The sequence below is a fragment of the Sus scrofa genome, chromosome 15, assembly GCF_054392235.1.
Source record: "Sus scrofa isolate SSC_HxYL_T2T_F1_AM1 chromosome 15, Sscrofa_HxYL_maternal_Yorkshire_Landrace_v2.0, whole genome shotgun sequence".
Lineage (NCBI taxonomy): Eukaryota > Metazoa > Chordata > Mammalia > Artiodactyla > Suidae > Sus > Sus scrofa.
The window spans coordinates 23,900,190-23,926,115 of record NC_139397.1 but is presented as its reverse complement, the minus strand read 5'-3'; the positions used below and the strand labels follow the sequence as shown (position 1 = coordinate 23,926,115).

The following is a 25,926-nucleotide window of genomic DNA, read 5'->3' as shown; positions in this document are numbered from 1 at the left end:
TTCCCTCAAAAAATAGTGGTAATTAGGTCATCAATTCAAGTTTATGTTCTATGTTGTAGAAGGCGGCATTGCAAAGACGACAACCAACTGCACTGCTAAATGAATGTCCAAGCTCACCATGAGGAATGATTATGCCAATCTATTTTTAAAATTTTGGAGCAACCCATAATCCATAAGTATTTGAAAAAATAATCTGTAGTAATTATCTACCGATATTTTATTGAAAAAAAAATTTATTTCCATAAGAACAGGGACCTGCTATGCAGCATATGGAACTCTACCCAATATTCTAGAGAATGTATATGGGAAAAGAGTCTGACAAAGAATGGATTGTGTATATGTATAAATGAATTACTTTGTTGTCCAGCAGAAATTATCACAATGTTGTAAATCAACTATACTTCAATAAAACTTTAAAAAATGAAAAAAAAATAGCATTACATGGTCAATTTAGGTGTTAGAGGGTTAGAACTAATAGGCCCTCTATTCCATCAGAAACTGGTGACTTCATTTTGTATCTTTTATTAAAGCCTTTAATTTCAGTACTCTGTTAGTTCATACACAACTTCAAGGAAAAGGGAGAGGTTTTATTTTTTTATTATTTTTTGACTTTTTGCTCTTTAGGGCCACACCTATGGCATATGGAAGTTCCCAGGCTAGGTGTTGAATTAGCCCTGCATCTGCTGGCCTACGCCATAGCCACAGCAATGCCATATCTGAGCCACATCTGCAACCTACACCACAGCTCACAGCAATGCCATGTCCTTTACCCACTGAGCAAGGTCGGTTCAAACCCATATCCTCATGGACACTAGCAAGGCTTGTAACCCACTGAGCCACAACAGGAACTCATGAGAGTTTTTAAATTGTTCCATTATTCTTTACATTGATATAAAATAAATCAAATGTTAACTGATATATAGTAGGATGCTATATTAATCTGCTAGTGCTTCCATAACATAATATAGATTCTATATTAATCTGCTAGTGCTTCCACACCATAGACTAAGTGGATTAAACAGCAGAAATTTATTTCCTCTCTGTTTTGAAGCTAAAAGTTTATGATCAAGATGTTTCCTCCAAGGTCTTGCATTGCAGAGTTCCAGCCTCTCACTGTGTCTTCATATGGTCTTCTCTCTCCCCAGAATACCTTAGTGTCTCCAAATGTCCCCTTCTTATAAGGACACTAGTCAGATGGGATTAAGACCCCCTCTAATGAACTCATTTTAACTTAATCATCTCTTTTAAGTATAGCAACAAGTATACTCACATTCTGAGATGGTGCAGTTTAGGGTTTCAGCCTACTGATATTGAAGGGGTGCAATTCAGCCCTGTAACAGGTGCTATAGTAGAAAACTAGGAAATAAAATTTTTGGATTTCTATTTTAGCCTTGTTAATCATTGGCTAAAAGACTCTTGATCAAGCAAGAGTCTTTAGATTTCTTTTTTTCTTTTTTTTTCTTTAATGGCCACAATACCTGGCTTATTTTTCTCAAAAAAAGTTGTAATGTCAAAAGATATTTAATGATTCTAATGTATATGTCCTTAAATTGTCAAAGTACTATACAGGTATAAATCATTTCTATAATTCTTATTTGTGAAAGATTGAAATTCTTAGTTTTATGGCTGCATGCGGAATTCTAAGACAAGTATTTTTTATTAATAAGCATTTTATCTTGGCAACTCCATCAGAGTTGTTGAAAAATATTTGCTTGTTTGTTTTCTTTCCTGCTGTTCAAGACCCAGAAAGATCTGTGGAAGCTGAAAGATTCTCCCCTCTTGTATCGAATCCTTGGTTGACCAAGAAATAAGTTGATCAAACTCTTCCTTCCCACAGCATCATTTTTCAGTTAAAAAAAAAAAAAGAATAAAAGAAATAAATCCTGCAAGATGAGTGAACAACAAGCTGCATTTACTGAATTGGTATCTTTGCACCTAAACCTTGTTTTTACCCATCGTCTCATGAACTTTACTCTTGCGAGTAATTTCTCCCATCCTGAAAATTTTAAAAAGCTAAGGTTACAAAGATTTTAATTTAAAATATTCAACCCAAAGTCAATTATTCTGCATGAACCCGAACAGAACCAATAATACGGCAATTAGTAGAAGGACGATACTTTTTGTCCTACTGAGAATTCCATAGGCATATTATAGTAGGGTTTTGTATGCTGCTTTCAGAGAAGGATAATGGAAGACATAGGGAAAAGGTGACAGAAAAAAGACATTGTCATTAAAATAAGTTCTTAGAACAAAACATCCTTCAGTGCTTCATTTAACAAAATACGTCATTTTAGAAGCACTTCTGAGTGAAAGTCAAATGCAAATTTTATACACGGACTATAAAGAATAAAACATCCTCTGGGAAGAAATTTTCTCACCCATGAAAGGTAAGAAGACTTCAGCCCCAACCCCAAAACCTAGATTAGTTGTGGATAAATGATGGATTGAATCATTTCTGAGAAGACTCCTTGATCAGCCTTCAGCTTTGTCCCTATAGAGCCCTGCCAGACCATTTGTTTAACTGTACCTCATCCCTTAAGCCAAGAAGATTTTATCACAGTTGTCTCTAGCATTCAATAATTTGATTTCACTCCCTGTATTTTACATCATTTCAAAGTTTACATTCTCTCTAGTTTCAGTCCAGGCTGAGGGACATGAGTCCGTTTTTTATTCTATGACCTGTGAACTGGGATCAGAAAACCGAAAAAGAGAGACTTCTTGAAGATGAGTGAGGCCTTTTGTAATGCTGGTCTTGCTCTACTCCTGTGAATTGTAGTGCACTCGGTTTTATCACCTATGCCTCCCATCGAACTTGCTTAAAATTGCAGAGCAGGCTTTCAGAGACCTGTTAGCACACTGTGGGGCAGGATGAAGGGAAATGTCACCCTCCCAACCCATCCCCACTGTGCCAGGGAAATGAACCAACATTAGACAGGCCCTTTCAATTCACAATTACACTCTTCCTCACCTTCCTGTCTCCCCTTCATAGCACCTCGTAAGTGGAAGTCTCTTTATTACTAAAGAAGGGTCAATGTTTCTGGCCTCTACATTGCAAAAGAGGGAAGCCTCAGGATAAAATGAAGAGCAAAACAAAAAGAATTGAAAGAGACATAAACTGCCCTCATGGGTCTCATATGCTCTCTCTTTAATCTGTAAGATCATTTCAGCTTCTCTACCTAACGAAAAGCTTAGCTTTGTGGCTCTCATATATTAGCTCATTGCAAAGTGACCTCTAAATCACCATTACTTAGAAACAAGGACCATACTTCCATTCATTTCATTGTTCCTATAGTCGACTTTCAGTGTCCTATTCTGCTATTTATTTTTAAAGGGCAATATCTGTTTGCTAATAACCTCCCACGTGAATTTTATTTTATTTCTCTGACCTATGTTAAAGAAAGAAAGTTTAGAAGGAAACTGAAAGGATTTCCACTTTTCATCCTAGGGGAAAGGTCAGTGTACAAATATAAGAAGTTCATTAATATCCTCCTATCTCAATGAAGCTTAAAATCTCACAACAATGAAAATGCAATCAAAGCAATGGTCGATTCATGCAGAGGCACATCTAACCCTAATGACTTACAGCCATGTTCATTTTTCACAAAGGCCTCTATTCCTATTACCCAAGAGACATGATGTGTTTACTGCATTATTCAGTTAGAACTGATCACCTCCAAAGTTGGTGTGATATAACTCTGTTGGGATAGGATCTATGTTTTTCAATTAACTGGCCTAGGGGTTCCTTTTAGGAGTTGGAGCCTTCCTTACCTGAGTATTTATAAAAAGAAGGGCAACATGAAAGAAATGCAAACTCAACTTTCACCGATAGCAGCCAACTTAGAGGGTACAGAGGGACTATAAACTCAATTTCCTCATTTCTTAAAATGAGATAACAGCTACATTTGGGGACTGCAGTGTCGACTGACTAACATGTTTTTTAGCCATATATTTTAACTTTAGTCAATTTGTCAACATGGTGTTTTTGGAACAGTTCCTAGGAAAAGTCAACTGTCCCAAAATAATCTCTATACCATATTTGTCTTAATATTTGAATGTAATATACCTAATTAATAAAAAATATTAATACCTTCACTTGAATTAATGTATATGGTCAATTAATCCTATTTCTAGCCACAACCTTAGAGAACAAAACCAAATTTCTATAAGAGTGGGAGGGGGGCAATTAGGGTGCTCTATCAAAAGACCCTCAGGGTAAGGTGCTTAGTCAGAGCTCTGGGCAAATGGAATATGGGGGGAGGGTGTTAGGGTGGAACAGGCACTATTTTAAGTACTTTACTGAGAGGTAGGTATTATCATGCCCATTGCAAAGATAAGGTAAGGGAGACCTGGAATAACTAAGTTAGTTGCCGGAGAGCAAAGATACTCCTTTGGAGGAATTGGCTTTGGTGACAAGAAGGTGGGATTCAGAAGCCCTGATTGTATAGTATGTCTGCTACTGTCACAAGGTAGATAAAGGGAAGAAATGACAATGATGAGACACTGTGGCACAAACCATCCACTGCTCAATACCACTGCTCCCATATTTCTTTATTAGCAGAACCACAAATTTCATTTTGGAAAGCCCTGTTGAAATAAATACTCCTTGCCCCATACTTCGTGATCAGTTCTGGCAAAGGAGATCTAAGCAGAAACCTACTGAGTTTGCTTTCTGTAAAAGTTATTATTTTCCTCACAGATAGACTCAGCTAGCAACTGCTGTTTCTATTTTCTCTTTCCATTCTTTCTGGTGGAAATGGAATTATCTATTGGAGGAGGTGGAAAAGACAGACAGCTCCATGCTAAAAACATGAAAGGTAGAGGAAGCCTGGTATCATCCTGGAGCTGCCATTTCAGTCCTGGATTGTTGACTTTTGCAACCTTTTGTATGAGAAAAGTAAACCCTTATTTGGTTGAGCAACTGTTTCTATTCCTTGCAGAATGCAATCCTAACACATAAGGAGATTTGCAAAAATAGAAGAAATAACCCAGTTTTTGTAGAGAAATCCATCTTGCCTGAGTCAGGCACCATATGGCAGTGGGTGCACACACAGCTCTATGCCACATTCTTCCACTGTGCCTGGTTATGCTGTTCCCTGTGGTCTTGGTGTCTGGACACAGACTCACCTCCACAGAGTACAGAGTACAGCAGAAAACAGCAGATGTGGTTCTGACACTACAATAGGGTTTAGCAAACTACAGCCTCCAAGACAAATCCAGCCTGTGACCCGTTTTTGTACAGAGTGTAGGCTGGGATTTTTTTTTTTTTTTTCCATTTTAAGTGTTTTATACTCAAAAAAGAGGAGTATGCAACAAAGTTCATATAATCTCAGGAAACCTCAAATATTTACTTAATGGTCTTTGGCATAAAAATTATGCAGATCCCTGAGGAAATACAGGACAGAGTCAATAGGAAAATTATCACAACTATCCAGGTTGCAAATCTTAGCCTCAAATAACACCATTTTGATACTCCCAGTTGGTCAATGAGTCATTATATCCATAACACCATCTAGTAGAAGTCTCTATAAAGGATTTTCTGAAGTGGGGGAGAGTATTGGAAGGCAACAAGGAAGAAGGAGAAAGAGCAGATAAAATTTCCCTGACTTAAAAGAAAGAATCTAATTTTAATATATAAATATCAGATTGCCACAGAAGACCACACATCTGCTGAAACTGGTTGTTGGAAAGGAAGTTTCATTAAGTATTCAACAGAAAATCCTAGAAGAAAGTATATATTGAATACCTCGGAATAAAAGTGCCTTTTAGGAAGACTTCCCTGTCACAGGTGGTACCAAGTTTTCATTCTGCAAATAACATCTCCACTATTCACTTTAATTCTCACCATTGTTAATGCTAGACTAACAACTGGATTGAAAGCACTGAGTCGGAAGATGCTGATTTTCTTGATTTTCTATTCTCATCCCCTCATAGGATCCAAAGACGGTTAGCTATTTAGATACTAGACAAATTTCTTCAAATAATGTAGAGAAATAAAGGCTTTCATTTGTAATATAAGGTTAAAGAACCATGTCTCAAAGTCAACAGCAAAAATATAAATTATTAAATTTCTCTAATTTCATATTTTAGAAAACTCATCCCAACCTGCAGCCAACTTAGTAGTCAGTCAACACCACACAAGAGGAGTTTTTTCGATCGGCATTTCTGTTAGTGAAAATTAACTTCCACCTCATGAATATTAGAAAGTATCCCTACAACCTGGGCCTAAACAAACATAAAAGAGGAAGAAAAAATGTGCCTGTCTTTAACCTCTCAGATTCTCAAACATCAAAATTTCATTTCATTTCCTTTATCTTTGTTTTTCTGTCTGCATGTTTATCTTCTAAAGCATTTCAGTCATCAACCTCTCACAAATAAAGCTATTCCTCTTCCTGGATAATATCCATTTTTTTTGTTGTTGTTAGAATTTTGTTATTACAGAGCTTTCACAATGTCATAATAAATTCTATGCTATATTGGTCTGCTTATCATTTTAAAGGCTAAGTGGATTTAGGGAAAATGAGTGTATTGCATCAGCGGTTTTCATCTAATATTTTGTAGATACAACATACTTTGTCTTCAAATCAAAGATGATGACATACTTCTATTTACACACTGAGCACAAAATTGCCCTTCTTAAGAACCAGTCTTCAAGGTTTTTGATTTCTAGTATTTATCTTTCACGTTGAATACATACATTCATATAATTATAAAAGTACATATATTTTTATGCAATTATTTTATGTAGATCAGTGATGACTGCATATGAATGTTATAAAACAACACATTACAAAGCACTATGATTAGGGAAAATGGTAATTGTGAACATCTGGCTTGAGAAATTTAAATTTGAAAAAGTCTGATATTTTTCATAAAGCTTTTTCACTATGCCTGTCCAGATTTCAGTTGGTATTGACTGAAACCACTTATCTGAAATAGGCTAATTAAATGTAGATCCAAAAATGTTGTCCAGACTAAACACTTAGGTTAAAAAAAAAAAAAGTATTTTCTCTCTTTGTTATTAGTTACATTGGTAATTTTTTTTGAGTGCTGTTCTTGAGGCTCTTTTAGCAATTTTAATGTCCAAGTGTAGGATAAGAATGGCCAAAATGGGAAAACATTTTAAAATTAAATTCACCAAATTTTGAGGGAAATAACCACATACTTTAAAAAACTGCCAAAAATATCTTGAGAAGGTATGAATTTCATCTTAAAAACTAAATAACGGAAAAATCTATCTCTTTTTGATTAATCCACATGTAATTTCTAATTTGAAGTCTCATTCTGCCAAATCCCCTAATCTCTGTGTATTGAAGGATTTACTTTCCCCCCACCCCAAATTCAAAATGGTGTCTACCTTCTGGGCTACATGGATATTCAAAATATTTAAAAAACATTGTAGTGGAGACACTGACCTTTCGGAGAAGATGCTCAATGAGTCAGGGCAGATCCTGGCAGACAAACACAAGTCTAGTCCACTGGTGTGGCCTTGTTTGTATTGGCCATGTCTCTACAGGCACAAGGTGGGCATGGGAGTGGGGGCTTGGAGTGAAAACTTGTCATCCACCCACTTTGGCATTCACTTCAAGGTCACTTTTCTCCTTGAGTTATGCTTTTGACCACAAAAATCCTTGCTTCTCCTCTGTTCCACAAATCCTCTCCAGTCTGATTCTCCTACTGAGCTACCTCCTGAGTACAAAGGCAACATCTTTATTCTCTGTTCTTCAACAACATGAAGGGAACTCCTGTCTAAACAAGCTATCCAATGGCTTCTTCTCAATTCCTTTTGCCCTGTGCCTGGTACACAGTTCCAGGGCATTTCCCCTTCAACCTGCCTTCCTGCAAAGGGATTCCACAAATTTATCCCATGTCTCTGTCATGTTTCCCAACAGGAATTTTCCAGGAGGATCAGAGCAGAAATGCAAGACTTCAAAACTCCAAAATCTAACTTAACTTTTGATTTTGATTATGCCATGGTAACGCTTCCTTGTGACTAACAAGGACAGAACTCCTCTATTGCACTTAAATAGAGGAAGGCTAAGACTTAGATAGAGTTAAGTCCCATTATTTAAATATATGAAGTGTAACACAACTACTTGTATATTTCATGGCCAGAGCATTTTGTTATGATTGTCTTTGCATGTTACTGTGCCATCGGCATCCATATGCATAATTTTGATATTTTTTCTTCTTATTTTTCCATTTTAAACAACTTTGTTAAGATATAATACACATGCCATACAATTCACCAATTTAATATTCACAGTTCAATGTATTTAAATATATTAAGAGATTCATGCAAACATCACTGCAATCTAACTTTAGAACATTTTCATCACCTCTGAAATGACCCCAAACTCATTAGCAGTCATTCCTCATTCCTTTCTATCCTACTGACCACTGGTGACCACTTATCTACTTTCTGTCTCTTTAAATTTGCCTATTTGAAATATTTTGTATGAATGGAATCATAGAATCTGTGGTCCTTTGTGGTTGGCTTCTTTTCCTTAGCATAATGCTTTCAAGATTTATCAATGTAGCCTACATAAGTACTTCATTCTTTTTTTTATTGCTAGGTTATATTCTTTTGTATGGATTTATCATATTTTATTTCTCTATTAGAGTATTTTCCTATTAATCCTATTAATCAATTGCAGGACTAGGACATTATCTATGTTACAAGAGTCTAGTCAAAGTTTTCAGAATTAAATTGGTGAATATTAAAAATGTCCTAAACAACTACAACCTCTTCCTATGGAAAAAGTGATCTGTTCAAATTTACAAAAAGCACTTAATGCAAATATTCAAGTACCCATATGTTGAGAAATTTTAAAAACACTATCAAACATAAAGAAAATGAATACACATTGCCTCTGCTTTCTATTACCGAGATTTTCATCAAAACATATTTATCCCATATATAAGACTTACAGTAGATAATAGTAGAAAATGGAACCAAAAAATGTTATCTCTACAATATCAAGCAATAGGATGATAGATTTTTCTTTTTTCATGTTGATTTCACAGGACTATGTAGTTGCTTTGAGGATAATATTGATAAATTGACATACCTGTTTGCAGGGGAATCAAAGACTGATATTAGAAGTGCCAGGAATATCAATATTTAGGGGATGCTGCCTACTCTTTATGATAGTGGGTATTTAAACGAAAGTGTGGCAGATTTAGCTGTGGTCCTGTTATTATTTACAATTTTGATGTAGTAGCATTTTTCACAAGGGCAAAACCTTCAATGGCCTCCAAGTTAGACAACAATGGTACAATTATAATTAGGATTCACATGTATTAAGAGCTTCCTAATCTGATAGTATAAGGTCAAAGATTCTTACTGCATGGATGGACAAAAATAGTTTCTATCTTTCAGGTTTGAAAGAAAACACGTGCACAACCTTGGATATAAATAGAAATAATTTGGGAACTAAAGTTCAAAATTCCTTCTATGTGCTCCTCTGTCTCAAAATGTGTGATATAAACGGTTAGAGAGAAACTCATTCCATTTTAGTGCTGTTTTAAAGGTTTTTTTTTTTTTTTTTTTTTTTTTCCTCTTAAAGTCTTTTTTTTCTAGTAGTAACATTCTCTTGAAGTAAGTGTTTTTTAGGAGTAACACAACAACATTGAAATAATTAACCTTGTGTTTTCTTCCCTTCATAAGTTAATTCACACTACAAAACTGCATTTTATGCTCTCATTCACATAGTCATATTAAAGGAAACACAAACAAAAGATTTTAAATTCCTTAGGCTATTTGGAAAAAAAATAAGAATAAACTGAAATAGCAGTCATCCGTGCGAACACCTGACATTTGGTTTCACAGGTAAGATAAATCTGAATGGCAGGAGAACCTTTCTACTCACAGGTATCTAAAGACTCGTCTGAATCGTCAGGGCAGTCAGGGTCCCCATCACACAGCCAGCTCTGGGAGACACAAGTCACATGATCGTGGCAAAGAAACTCACCAGGATCACACGACTGCTGATCTGAAAGTGAAAGTGTTCCAAAATAAAATATGAATGATCTGAACATGAACACAAGAGCAGTACAAAGATGAAGTGTGAGAAAACAATGCATAAAAGATACATGAATGTGATCCACATTGTATGTTCATCAACAAAGCCAAAGCAATTATTTTTCTTGATTTTATCCACTCAGCTCAAGCACATAATTTTGAGACTTCACTTTGCCATGGTCTCCAATAGTCTATCCTGAAGAGAGTGGAGAATTCTGTTCGTATTTAGGACTAGAGGTTTTTCGTGTCAGTTAAAGCAGAGAGATAACCCAGCAAGCAGGTTTCATCGAAGATGTTGATCCAAAGCAGAAGTCTTGAGCAGAAAATAATTTCTCTGGTCCAAGAGGGAGAAAATCTCTTAATACTGTTTACTTAAATTACTGACTATGTACTTATATGCCATCTCTTAGTATTTGGTTCTTAACCATTGATCCTGATGCTGGAGCTTCATGGCTCTATATCTATTGGATTGCCAACATCATAATATTTTTTCTCCTTTTCACTTCAGCTTTCTGATTGACAGCTTCTCCTATTGGGCAGAGAGTGATAGTAAAATTCCAGAAAGCATTGCTCTAACTCAGGTTTCTACACTTGATTGTATCCAGAAAGTCCATTATTTTCCTTCCATTGCTTCAGAATATTTAGGATCTATTACCTTTCCTCAGTCCTAGTAAACTCATCAAATCTTTTTTTTTTTTGCAGTATTCTTATTTATGCACCATCAATCCATTCAATAAAATATTTATTTTTTAAGTATTTTAACAAGTCTGAAACAGAAATGTTTCTTATAACCAATGACCTCTTAGTGTGAAGGAATGTTAGAAATATTAGCTATTTGGTATCACTTATTCTTTGTTATGCATATACAGGAATGATCCAAGATAAAAATAATCAATCAGTAAATATGTCTTTCAACATATATGGATACAAATTCTAGGTGATATGAATGCACTATACCATAGCTTAATTAGATTTTTCCCCTACCAATATACCAATAATGGCATATCTTTCACTTACTGGTTTGATAAAATATGGTATGTCCTTCCTTTCTCTCCCTCAAGCTCTTCCCTGACCCCAAAGTAACTTTTAAGAAATATACTTTATAAACACACCCAACTACAAAAACACACATCTTTAATGTACAATTAACTTTTTTTCCCACTCTCAAATCATTTCCTTAAAATTCACATATTTTATCTTATTACATTTTTCAATAAATTAACCATCAATACCATCCTTATAACCATTGCTATCATAATGGTTGTTGCTTTTTATATTAGGTTGCTAGTGGGCACTCTGAATTCAGTCTTAGAGTTGGTGCTTTTAGAATCAAAGATGCAAAAGTTTCCATCTTTGTCATGAAAGATTCAGGAGACTACTTGCACCAACAGATTTAGAAGCGGGAAAAATGTACATTATATACAAAAAGTTGTCAATAAATGATATGAATACGTGTTAAAAGGGGAGATCACAGGTAGAGACAGATGGAGACAAATACAAATAAAATTTTGGGGATGTAAGCATTACTTAAAGGTTGGTAGGATATAAATAAATGGAGAATGAATATAAGACACTCCAGAAAAGGAGTAGAGTAATAAAAACTGCTAAGGCAGTAACTATTAAAATCCATTTAAGGAAACATTTTCTTTCCTTTTTTTTTTTTGCTTTTTTCTTTTTGCTTTTTATGGCCGTACCTGTGGCATACGGAAATTCCCAGGCTAGGGCTCAAACGGGTGCTGCAGCTACAGGCCTGCACCATACCCACAGCAATACCAGATTCAAGCCACATCTGTAACTTCCACCACAGCTTTAAGCAACACCGGATCCTTAATGCACTGAGTGAGGCCAGGTATCAAACCCACATTCTCATAGCTACTAGTCAGGTTCTTAACCCACTGAGCCACAACAGGAGCTCCCAGAGACAAATGTTTTCTATTAAAATTGAAATGACATTCAGGTTATAAGATCTAAGTTTTTCCACCAAACATCATGTGTGACATTTATAAGCATTTTCCAGTGCTAGAAGGAGGGCAGTTAAATTTTATTTTAGACAGCATGTAACTTTTGTAGTTAATGCAGGGAAAGAGCATATGATAAAATTAAAAATTATTTTTGCTTATAGATAAACACAATGTGATTTTTCACCAAAAAGGGAGTGAAGGAAGATATCAATAACTACATTGGGCAACAAGTATAAACCAAGTCCACGCCAGAAAAATCAGAAAGTCTGTTCATTATACCTATAGCTACTCTGCATTTGACCTGTGATTTTGAGGTGCTAGGCTTTCTCTTCCTTCATTCTCCCCAAACTATAACAAATTGCTACAAGGAAAGGGGGAAAGATGGTACCTCGCTAAATGCCATTGTATGGGGACTAAAGTAGTAAATAATCAATAAAATATTTGCTGAAGTATAAAGAAATAAAAAGGGCCATTCAGAACAATTTATGATGCTGGGAAAAAAGTGTTTCAGAAACATAGGTCAGGGTCAGTAATGAAGGATCTTGTTTACTTAGCACAGGAAACATTCCGTAAATAATTTGAGGCCATGCAAAAGTAACTAAGAAAGGGCATTTATGATAAAATATGCTAAAAAGTTATCTATTAGGAGACAATCGCATTTGTATAGAGAAAATTCGAGATGATTGGGGTAAATAGTGGAGATTGAAAAGGAGAATCTGCTCTAAATTATGTAACATAGGATTTAGGAATCGTGACTAAATGTTTGAAAAGCTGAAATATGTCTCCAGGTAAATAGCCTCAGGAGTTGATTACATGGTGTCTAAAAAACCAACATAAGACATAGGTGGGAAAAAAAGAAGATACTGCATGTGTGTGTAAATGCATTTGAGCCTGGTTGGAGGGACAGTGGAATAATAATAGGAATAAATAGTATTTTTATAGCACTCTGCACCTCAAAAAGCAATCTTCCCCTAATACCTTCATTTCTTCATTCATTTATTTATTCAACAAATATCACCAAGCCTCTACTATGTTCTAGGTACCGAGGATACAACAGTGAGAAAAACAAAATAGAATTCCTGGTCATCATGGTGGAGGATAGAAACAAAAACAAAATAAATGAGTTAATGGCAATGTATATTACAAGATAAATCCCACAGAGAAAAAATAAAAAATTTTTTTTTGAGGACTAAGAATTGGAGACAGGATGAACATACAATTTTAGATAAGATGATCAGAGAATATGTTCACAGGGAATGTGAAATTTGAATAAACATTTATAGAAGGTGAGAGTGATATTCATTTCACTCATTTGAAAAAAAGATCATGTGCTAAAGATCATGCTTTGAGAACCTGTGGCAAGAGGGAGCCCAGAAAATGTAAGGAACACTGAGGAGGTCTGAGTAGCTAGAGAAAAAGAAAAAGTAGAAAGAATTGAGGTCAGGAAATCAGGGAATATGGGGTTGAGGGTGACAGATGAAAGCTCTGAGTTTTACAACAAATCAAGATGGGTACTCACTGGAATGTTCTGAGTAGAGCGACATTATCTAACTTATTTTTGTAAAGGATTGCTCTGGTTACTGTGTTGAAAATAGATGCAGTGAAATGAAGGAAGAAGCAGGGAGGTCAACTAGGATGTTACTGCAATAATGCAGGTGAAAGGGAATAGCTGTGTGGATAAATGTGTTGGTAAAATGGAATTTCAAGACAGTATTTCATGAGGAAACTGACGTCAAATATATTTTCACCATCTCATTAAATGTCAAAATCTTAAATTCAGATCTCTGACCCCAAATGTGTGACTTTTCAACTTTTTTTTTTTTTTTGAATATACCGAGTATGAAGTACTTGGGAGACATCCAAGAATAAATATGCAATAGGCAGTGACACATTGAAGTCTGAAATTCAGGAGAGTGACCAAAACTAAAAACACTGAAAAGAACTGGAGACAGTGAAAAATATAGGAATAGACTGAGATGAAATGAAAGCGAGGTGGGGGAAGGAGATGAGACAGAAAGAGCAGGGACAGGGAGAGATGGGAGAGAAAGGCAACAAAGTAAGAGAAGGTCAGGCAAGAGGACAGAGGAGACAGACATTAGCTAGAGATATAAGAGAAGAGGGCAAAGGGAAAGATTATTTCCCCAAATCATGGAAAATTTTTGGAATGAATTTAAGAAGGGGGTCACCAGTGACAAAGTTTAAGTGCAATGAAATTCTAAAACAATGGAGCAGACTTGTAGGCTGGGGAAAAGGTGCCACTGAAGGAAGAGAGACTGGAGGGAGGCCCCAAAAAGATAGGAAAGTGCAGTAGTTTCCAAGAACTGACATGGCTGGAATAAAAATCTAAACAATAGTAGGAGCACTTGCTCTGAGGAAGAAAGGATAGAAAAATGAAATAGATACATTAGATACATTATTAGCTGGTAGGGAAAAAGGTTAAGGTATTCTTACCTGGTTGTGTTTTTTTAAAGAACTCAACAAGACTAACTTTTGAAATTTGAAGAAGGTAGAACTGGAAGAAGCAGTAAAGTTTTAGAATAAGCGTAGGGAATCAGAAAGTGCATCACCTAGAAATTTCTTTCTAACAGCAATGGGAATCCAGGTAAGGTTGAAAAGTATATATCTGACAGTTGAGTATGCTGTCCATTTTGTTTTGTATTAATGTCCAGTTGTTCACCTGCATTGAGCCATAGATACAGAATAATTCCTTGGAAAAATCCCAGAAGAAAGTCCCTTGGGAAAATATGCAAATGACCCATCTTCAATACACAGCCACACATATAGTATACAGATTTATTCAGAAAACCATCATGATTCAAAACAAATTTTTTTTAAGGTGTAAATTATACTTAAGGGGATTTCCTTAATAAGCCTATGTTATCAGCTTGCTAAGCAAGTTCCAAACTTTGCTAAGCAATTCCAACAAGTGAATTTGCATTGTTGCAATTTTGGGGACAGTTTTATTTTATTCCTCTAGGAAATAGCAGTTAAGAAGAGCTTGCTACAAAACACCTATTTATTTTTTCAGCTAGATATTCCACTTCAAGGTCAGTTTTTAAAAGCATTTATTATAGGATTCAAGTGAATGAATTTTCAGTATTTCAAGGTGATTATTTAAAAATATATACACTAGATTGAGTTCCTTGAATCAGAAGCTCAATATGTTAGATCTATGTGTATTTTCCATTTATCCTATTTAATGCTTCATGCCACACTTCTGAGATAGCCAAACTAATCTTATTTTAAATGTCTTCCTATTGTATGAAGTGTAATACTATACACTACAATTAAAACAAGAAGCTTATAAGAGAATATGCAGGCAGTTTCGCTTACATCCCTAAGGAAGAAGATCAAAGCTAGTACCATGTATATCTCTTTATAATAATAGCTCTTGCAATCAAAAGACATGAAGAGATTAGGAAAACCATAGCCTATAAAGTTGACTGAGTTTGGATTCATCCCAGCATGAGAAAAGCTTAATATAATAATCCTGATACACTTAAATGAAAACATCTGATTACTTATTTTAATAAAAATGTATATTTTCGGAGTTGGATATAGATGGTCTTAGGTAAAATATTTTGTATACATAAGTTGCCATACCAGCTAATTTATACTCTCTCTCTCATTTTTTTTTTTAGGGCTGCACTGGCGACATATAGAAGTTCCCAGGCTAAGGGTCGAATCTCAAATCTGAGCTACAGCCGCAGGCCTATGCCACAGCCACAGCAACATAGGATCTGAGCTGCTTCTGCGACCTACACCATAGCTCAAGGTAACGCTGGATCCCTGACCCATTGAGCAAGCCCAAAGATCAAACCTGCATCTTCATGGATACTTAGTCGGATTTTGTTTCCGCTGTGCCACAGTGGGAACTCCTCTACTTCCTCACTTTAACATCGCGATGTACTGCTTATTTTCAATGTTTCCAAAAAACAGGAACTATCAGAGGCAAACACTAAAACTACTATCGGTCAATAGGGGTCTATTGAATAATTGTGTAGCCTCCAGCTCCTCAATCATTCACCATAACTAATTTATAATATTGTTATGCCATTTCACTTAAAAGTTGACTTGATATTTAAATACTAATAAGAATGTTATTTTACCAACAAGTTGTCTGTGGACTGAGTGTATAATGGGATATTATATAGGGACATTTAAAGGACATATAAATGATGAAATATGGTAGCAATATGGTAGCTAGTTACAAATTAAAGATAAGGCGATAGTACCGATTCAACAACTAAATCACTGAGAATTCTGATACTAAATCTAGGTAAGTTAAAGAATAAATAGGCACAATGTTTTGCATAAGCTAAATATTAGCAAAATGCTCCGAGTTAGGTTTCAGAACTTAGTCAACATTAAAAATATTTATTTATTATATAGGTATCTCATTGCTAAATTAAAGGATGGTTAATAATATAACATTCATAATTATGAAAAGAGAGAGGTTATGTTTCTTCTTTTCATATAACAGGCAATTAATTCATTACCCAAAGAACAGAATTTTGTAGAGACCTGCAGAATGTATTACTTATTCAACTTCAAATTTTGATAAAGCTCATGTAAAATTAAAGAAATGATATTAGTTATCAAGTATCAGGAACCACTTTAATTTTTTTCCTTTATATTCACCTGCTAGAAAAATATGCAAATATAAGTGAAGAATATATGCTCAAAATTCCATTTAAATTGTTTTTTATAATATGGTTAAAGGACTTTTTCTGCAATCCTTTTTGCTAATATCCTTTCACCATTCAACATACATATTTAGCTCTCCATACTGTTCTATTCACTTTCCCTCAAAACACCATTTTATCTATCATTGTATATAATGTACGTGTTTATTCATTTGATTAGAATGTCCTTTCCCATGTAACAAAATTCTAGTCCTGCCTGAGAGTGTGAAGACTTTTTAATTCTTTTAATTGAAACTTCTACAATGAACTTTTTCTTCCTTCATCACTGATTCCATAACATTCCACTCAAACCACCAAGAAGATGCTTCTGTGTTTTGCTTTATGTATGGTAGCTACTGGATGATGAGTTCCTGGAGGGCAAAGGCTTCTGTCTTAGACTTCACATTTGCCCCAATAAAGTGATTTTAATGCAAAAAAAATCAAATTTTCTATAAAAATGTATGCATTATTTCGGTTAAGAGAAGAGGAAAAGAAAAGCCAAGGTAATACCAGTGGTTTTTGTTTTATTATCAGAATGATAAATAGCTTTATTTAGTTAATCACTAAAATAAAGCTAAGTTTTCCCATGCTTAAAATAAAATACCCTGAATAGAAAAATATTACAGCATATAAAATTAAAGCATCCATGGAAACTAAAAATCAAACTTGAGGGAGATTCAATGTTAACCTCCAGAGTCTCCTAAAGATGGTTCTGAAAATTACACTTTTACAATAGCTGGTTGTACAAAGGCAACTTAGCCAAATACATCAGCAATAGTATTTTTAAAAAAAGAGAATTTCCTTAGGATTACCATTATTTTAAGTGTAAGATAAAATGAAACTCACCATTTTCGGTCCATGCTTAATAAGAATACAAAAAATGTGTCTGAATTATACACATTTGGGAAGATTGGTATACAGAAGGTAGATCAAAAAGGGTCAAACTTGGAAGTTTCATTTAAGTAAGAAAATATATCTCCTTCACAAATATTGTAGCTGATTGAAAAGTAAACCATATCATATTAAATAAGATTGTAATTTATGGCATCATTTACCTACATTGAATTTATCCTTAAAAATGTGCCCAGGCCTTAATTCGAAAGACAATTAGTAATGAAAGGTATCCATATTTACGTGATAATATGATTTTTAATTCATAATTCCTATTGTCCTGCTGAGTCACTATCGACAATTTAGAAACTTAATTACCTGTAATGCAGACATATGAGCACACACACTCATCCAATGTGTACACATATTCCTATATTTTAAAAATAGCACGTAACTCTACCTGAAGTTCTGTTACCTCTGAAGCTAAGACTGATGAAGAGAAGCTAATCAAATTCTTAAATAAGACCCCAAAGGCTGAATAAGGGTACCTCAAAGATGTTCACATCCTAGTTCCCAGAACTCTGAACATGTCACCTTACTATGAATGGTGACATGTGACAGATGTGATTAAGACTCTTGAAGTGAGGAGACTATCCTAGTTTATCAAGGTGAACTCAAGGTCATAACAAGCTTTCTGATAAGGGACAAATCAGAGGGGAGAAAAGATGTGAGCACAAAAGCAGAAGCTAGAGCGAACTGAGGAAGCAGCCATGAACCAAGAGATGCAGGCAGCCTCTAGAAGCTGGAAAAGGCAAAGACACAGGTTCTTACCTAGAACCTCCAAAAGAATTCAGTCCTATGACATTAGTTAGAGCATCTAACCTCCAGAACTCTAAGGTAACAATCTTGTGAGTCTATAATCCACTAAATTTATGGGGATTTGTTACAATAGCAATAGGAAGCTAATACCAGACCCCAGTTATCTCACAGTCCAGATACCACTTATACAAGTCTAAGTAAATTAGTAGGAAGAGGAATGGATGAAGATGATTGGTATACACACACACACACACACACACACACACATACACACACACACACACACACACATATAATAGAATATATTACTCAGCCATAAAAAAAGAATGAAATAAAGCCATTTGCAGCAACATGGGTGGATTTGGGATTACCATACTAAGTGAAGTTAGACAGTAAAAGACAAAAATCCTATGGTATTTCTTATCTGCAGAATCTAAAAAAAGGACACAAATGAACTTATTTGCAGAACAAAAACAGACCCACAGACTTTGAAAAACTTATGGGTACCAAAGGGGACAGGTGAGGGAGGGAGGAAAGATGGACTGGGGACTTGGGATTGGCATATGCACACTGTAGTATATGGAATGATTGGCCATTTGGGACCTGCCGTATAGCAACAGAGAACTCTACCCAATATTCTGTAATAATCTTTGTGGGGAAAGAATATGAATGAGGATAGATACATGTACATGTATAACTGAATCACTTTGTTGTACAGCATAAATTATCACAATATTTTAAATCAATTATACTTCAATTTTATTTTTTAAAAAATAAAAAAAAATTAGGAAGCAAGCAAACTACCAACTATTTTAGCATTAATTTGTCTTTTTTCTTCAAAATTGCTTTCTATTAGTTTGAACGCTACTTATTTAAAACATCTTTTCTTCTTCTTGATGTTAAATTATGGTCAAAAGACATCTGCACAGGACTAGAGGAAGCAATAATGACTATGAGCACGTGACAGAATTTTATTTAAAAAAAGAAACCTGTATAAATGCTCAAATAAATGACATCCATGACTGGGAAATTTACGAATTGGGAAGTGCATGTGTGTGGATGTGCATACAGGTATAAATGTTCATTAGATGAGAAAGTACAAAAATGTGATATCTTTCTATTATGAGAACACTGTAATTAATTGCATATTTGTGTACTTTCTATTGGGTTCCAAATTTGCAAACATTCTATGCCTTATTAAGCACCAAGTATTTTGGTGCTGCAAATGGCATTGTACTTATGAGAACATCTTGTATAAAACCAAGACAAAATTGAAAATTTAAAGTACTTTATACTCAGGAAGCTTTGTTCATTTATCATTTCTATCATAATGAACAAATGCAAAGTATCTATGTAAACATTTCAAATTCAATTTGACATTTAATTTTCAAGGAGAAATTTTTTTCCCTTGATCATTTAACACTAGATGGTTCCTTGTTTTTGTTTTTATTTTTTTCCAGCAGTGATATGGAAAATTGTAAAGCACTCAGCATAGACTTGTTTGGAACTGCTTCTTTACCAAGGAAAAGGAAAAAAATACCAAGAGTTAAAAACTTGGTTTTTTATTTAGCAAGAGACAAAGATATATTTTTCAGTGGAAGAAAACTGGTGCATTCAACATGGTTGACTCAAGTTTTTATTGTCATTAGACTAATGCTTTGCAGTTCTGTGTCCTTTTCTGAAATTTCAATAGAAATGCTCGATTTCCTTTTTCCCTTCCCTTTCTCAAAAGCCCTTTGAAATGAATCTGCAGAGTTATTTCACATACTGCATTTTTTAAGGAAGGAAACAATTTTGACAAGTCTCCTTAAATATAAAAGAATAAGCCTAAATTATTGACATTTCCCTGCAAGTTCTATTCTCTAAATCCTGTATGATCCTCATCCAGTCTCCCAGGGGGTACCAAAATTCACATCTTTTTTCTCATCTCCAGGCTTAGTGAGATGTGAAGCAGATGGTTAGGCTTTGGCTCTTTCAGGGATGATGCAACATCTCTATTCCTTATGCTGTTTTTTAACTGTTAAGGGCTCTTCAAAGACTACAATTTTACTTATCTCAAGTTCTTATTTTGACTTTATATAATTTTTTACTTTACATATTTTTCAACCATAGTGTCTTGTTCTCTATTTAAAAATAGTTTAAACTTATTAATTTAATTAATACTCATTTACTGTAACCCAAAAGAGGTAATGAGAACATAATGATGGAGGCAATGGGATTTTTACCCACAAATTGCTGAGAGGTAAAGAAAAATATAAATATTTACAATAATGTGTAGTAAGTGCAAATACAAGTGCATCTAGAGTATTGAAGGAGCACTGAAAATGGCTCAACTCCTGTTCTGGACAACTAGAGTCAGGGACTGAGATGAAGAGAGGACATACAGAACATACTTTTTTAGTTGCCTATCCAATAGTTACTTTCACCATTTGTGAAAATCTGACTTCCCACTATAGAGACATGGAAGGCCATATGCTTGCTTTTCCACTCTTTCTAATAACTAGGACATGGCCATGTGCCCCATTGTTGATTAATGATGACTGAGGTACAGAGTGTGCTTACCATTGGAAATTTGGAGCAGCCACAACCATCTTGGAATCATGAGGATAAATAAGACTGGGGCACAAGACCAACACAGTAAGGATGGCAAAGTGGAAAGATACTCAGTACCTGCACATTGAATCATATTGTTTGGCTAACCTGTAGTGCCTCTGAACCCCATCTGGCTAATTTCTAGACATTTTGCTACCTTATGCACTCAATCTCCTTAATTACTTAGCCATGGTGCATTGGTTAATTTCACTACCAATTAGAAGTAACTGATACAGGTATGAGGCAAGCTTCCCAGAAAAGGGGATTTTGCAATCATTTTAATAAAAGAATGTGAGATTGCCAAGCTGACTGGATGGGGAATGGCATTCCAAGCATAAAGAAGATCAAATATGAAAAACATTGAATAGACCAGAATATCAAGTGTTTAATGTATCTGAAGTTTTGTTTATGTGTCAAAGATAGGCTGGAAAAATAGGCTGAATATCCACATTGTTTGGCTTGAATATAGTCAATATTTTAATATGCTCTTCACGACTACTTAGTAAGACTTCTTACTCTGTTATTTTAAGTTGCTAGATTTTGAAAAGACTCCTTTTGTGGGAGATAATACAGTGATACTATTAATGGTAATAGTTATTGAATGTTCACAATATACCATATGCTCAATTAAAGGATTTGTGTATTTCATTTAGTATTCACAAAAAATATGTTATTTGCATCTTGCAAATCAAATATGAGACTGTTTAGAATGTCACCCAACTAGAAAAAGGCATGATCAAGCCTGTTGTCATAACCACTAAGGGAGTTTTTTTGGTTTGTTTTTTGCTTTTGTTGTTTTTATTTCAGTTTAGGGATTACCAGCATTTTGAGAGCAACAAGTTTTTCATCAGGAGTAAATTTAGCACCATCGACCTTTAGGCATTACCAGCAGTGCCTTCAGTTGTTGTAACAAACCACCATGACATCCTACATATAAAGGTGTAGTAATACAAATGATGGACTGAAGAAATCTACTTAGAAACATAAACAGTTATTATTCACCCTGCTTTAAACTACCGAGACTGTGCACTGACCTTATACTTCCAAAATAGGTCTCAATGCTTTTTTCTCAAATCTTTTCCACCTGCTGGATATTACCCAAGATTCTATGTGCTTGAGTTTCAGATCTATAAAGGTAGCAACCATCCCTGGAAGAAGTGAAACATTGCTCATCATTTATTTACAACATTGTGAATAAAAGATTAAAAGGAAGGTATTTATGGAAATGGAAGCAATCATGAAGGTATACTGCAGATGAAAAAATTGAATATTAACAACAAGGGAAGTTGGAAGCACCATAGGCACACACCCTTTATGACACTGTCAAGAACTCCCTTTATTTATTATTATTATTATTTTTTTTGGTCTTTTTGCTATTTCTTGGTCTTGGGCCGCTCCCGCGGCATATGGAGATTCCCAGGCTAGGGGTCCAATCGGAGCTGTAGCCACCGGCCTACACCAGAGCCACAGCAACGCAGGATCCGAGCCGCGTCTGCAACCTACACCACAGCTCACGGCAACGCCGGATCGTCAACCCACTGAGCAAGGGCAGGGATCGAACCCGCAACCTCATGGTTCCTAGTCGGATCCGTTAACCACTGCGCCACGACGGGAACTCCAAGAACTCCCTTTATTATACTGTCAAAAACTCCCTTCATGGCACTGGCAAGAATTCTCCAGAAACCAAGGCATGGAGTAAATGAAATTTCCAGCCCCTTTGATTTTATCTCCATGATCAAACAAATATGTAAAAGGTATGAAAGTCTTCTAGAGGTAACAACAAAAAGGATGGTGAGATAGTGGTTTTCATAGACTGGTTCCCCTTGTGTAGACCAATCTAAACCCCAAACTATCAAGTGAGAAGAATGCCTTTATTATTTAATGTGACAGAGGACAGAGATTCTAGCTGGGTGAGCTTGTGTTACTTGGATAATTGTAAAATGTGAATAAAAGTTCAATGGGTTCCCTAAACATAGCTATAAGTAACACCGATAATTAGGTACTTCTCTACAGAAGACACGTCATGAGAATTTAATCCTCGTGAAAATAATTATTATCAAAGAAAAGGTCTAATGTAACACTTTAATGTTAATAGGAAATTAGAAAAGGTAGCCATAGGGCCTACAGGGATATAAATTAAGATTCACAATGTTTTCAGAAAGAGATATGTGTACACATTTTCTCACATTATACTAGTACTTGTTCTTTCTTTCAATGATTAAGGAATTATTGAGAAACAGTATACTTGAATCTAACAGAATATATATTAAGCCATGTTATCAGGTTATATTTTCTATAGTTTAAGTTTTGGTGGTATTTTAACTACAAACATTATGTCTAATTAAAATATAAGAAAATAGAGGATAAAAAGAAAGGGAAAAGTCAAATCTTCTGAAATTCACCACTTGTAGATAAAAACCACTATTGCATTTTTAAACATTCCCGTGGACTTTTGTACATAGAAAAAATACATATGAATTGCTGGGATTTTTAAAAGTACTCAATGTATTGCTCTGTACATTGCCTTTTTTTTTACTCAAAGATATTTCTGATAAAGATTCATATTAGTAATTCTAATTCTATTTAATAAATTTAATAAGAACACAACAGATCATTACATGAATTTTCTATATTTTTTTAAGTTTTAAAAATTGGAAACTCCCTTGATGTCCAAAAATAGATATTAGGTATTATTAAAAATTTCAATAAACAAATTTGTATGCAATCTTTTGTTACCTGTTTTTCTTAAAAACAACAATATAACTTTAATGAATAAAAGAGAGATTTTGCAAAAGAATTAATTTTTAGAGTTTTTGATGCACTTAGACAAATGGCTCTTCAATATGTCAAAATTTAATCTGCAAACTTACTTTTATCCCACATCCTAACCTACATTTGTTAATATTTTTTTATCTATCAGTCCAAGAGATTATATAATTTTAAATATTACTATTTATATGAATTTCAAATATTTTCTTTACACTGACCATTTTCAGAAATGTGTTAATTTTTGTGTGTGTGTGTGTGTCTTTTTGCTATTTCTTGGGCCGCTCCAACAGCATATGGAGGTTCCCAGGCTAGGGGTCCAATAGGAGCTGTAGCCACCAGCCTACGCCAGAGCCACAGCAACAAAGGATCCAAGCCATGTCTGCAACCTACACCACAGCTCACGGCAACACCGGATCCTTAACCCACTGAGCAAGGGTAGGGATCGAACCCTCAACCTCATGGTTCCTAGTCGGATTTGTTAACCACTGCGCCACGACAGGAACTCCAGAAACATGTTAATTTTAAGATGATGACAGAACTTGGAAAAACTTCATGGCGTCTGAACATCCTGGTGCCTGCCATATAAATCATCTTATGTGTTTGAGGAAATCTAGCTTTTAAGTAAGTGTGATCTCATTCTGAAGGTGTATTCTTAAGATGCAGTAGCCTTCCCAGAAGATAGTTCCAGAGCAGGCTTGAGAAAGAATTGACTATATATGCAATTTTGTTGCTAATTACTTTGCTAAAAAATTCCGCTTACTTGATATTTGCAGGTGGCCAATTTTAAGGAAAGGACTTGTCACTTTACTTTCCCATGAAAATTCCAATAGGATTTACCAAAAAAAGTTAAAAAGTAAATATAAATTTTGCAATGAATAACATCCTTTGTCTGTGTTTCAGAAACAAGGGGGAGAGAGGGACTCAAACCACTTCCTCTTTTGAGGAAGCTCAAAAACAGAGGAAGTGGTTTGAGTCCCTGTTCTGCATGCCCAGCCTCTACCATAAGACCATTGCAAAGCACTGGGTAACAGCCTTACACCATGTGCCTACAGTTTTTCACACAGGAAAAATGCTACCTTAAGAATGTAAGAGAGTTGATAAAAGAACACAGCCATTTTCAACAGAGGGTGGAACATATATATAGCCAATATTCAGATATTATTTGGGTATCAATTTTGATAGAGAACTAAAGGAATGTTTCTTTGATTTAATACCTTGAAATTTCTACTGCACCAAAATTAATATATTTAAATTTTAATCTAATTCAGAGAATGGAGGCACAGCACATTCTAACATATCCTAGAGCTAGAATTCATTTTAATATTCATCATAATTTCTTAAAAAATACACATACACATGCACATGCTGTAGGTACTGATTAAAATATATTTATTTTATATACTTTATCTTTATGTATATTTATGTACAATCTTGATATATGTCTTTATGTATCTTTAAATGATGTGTTATAAAATATACATATCTATATATTTATGTGCCAAAGTAACATCAGACTTATCACCTTCTAATCCGGAGAAAAAATATCCATTTTCTCCAGTTACACATAACTCAATATGCCAAAAAAAAATCTAATCTTTTCAACCTTTTAATTTGTAGGACTTGATCTTCAGTCTCTTAATTTGCATATTTACGTTTCTTTCCCCTCAGTGCTTGGTAAGTCAAGAAAATCATTCCTGAAGTCTTCTTAATGTCATAACAAAATTGATGTTTTTTTTCCCATTAAAATATGTCAGATCTGGATATTGTGAATTAAATTATCTTCTATTTGAGGATTGGATAAGTTTATATTAAAAGTCTATTGGCTTTTGGTCAAATATCAATTTAGATGAATAACAGAAATCGGTGTTCCATAGAAAAAAGGACAACAAGCATTATGGATGTGTTCAAGAAACAAAATCCAAATGTGCAAGGCCCATAATGTATACCTTTTGAGAGATTATTAGCAGATGATTGGGGAGGTAAAAATGGAAGCAAACTTGAGAAAAAATAAAATTTTAGAGATTTTGTGCTTTGATATTACCTATGAATAAACCCTGATTTCTTTAAGATTAAAGTAGATATCTTCCACTATGATTAAATAACCTCTTTGAAGTACTATAAATGGTAAAATATATTTAGAAAAAAATAGACATAAGAAAAAGTTAACATTTAGATAATAAAAACTCAACAAAAAAATATACAGGTATCTGCCATCTCATATTTCTGTTATATTTTTGAATTTCCCAAA

At 34.7% G+C, this 25,926-nt stretch overlaps 1 protein-coding gene across 5 annotated transcripts in view; it reads right to left on the bottom strand.

Moving 5' to 3' along the window:
• Positions 1–25,926, bottom strand: part of LRP1B (LDL receptor related protein 1B) — a 1,884,722-nt gene that overhangs the window by 1,545,776 nt on the left and 313,020 nt on the right. For all 5 annotated transcript variants that reach the window (XM_084998912.1, XM_084998914.1, XM_021076285.2 and 2 more), the window contains one exon: positions 9,870–9,992. In XM_084998912.1, the coding sequence (XP_084855038.1) occupies positions 9,870–9,992 (123 nt within the window). The remainder of the gene's footprint in view (positions 1–9,869; positions 9,993–25,926) is intronic.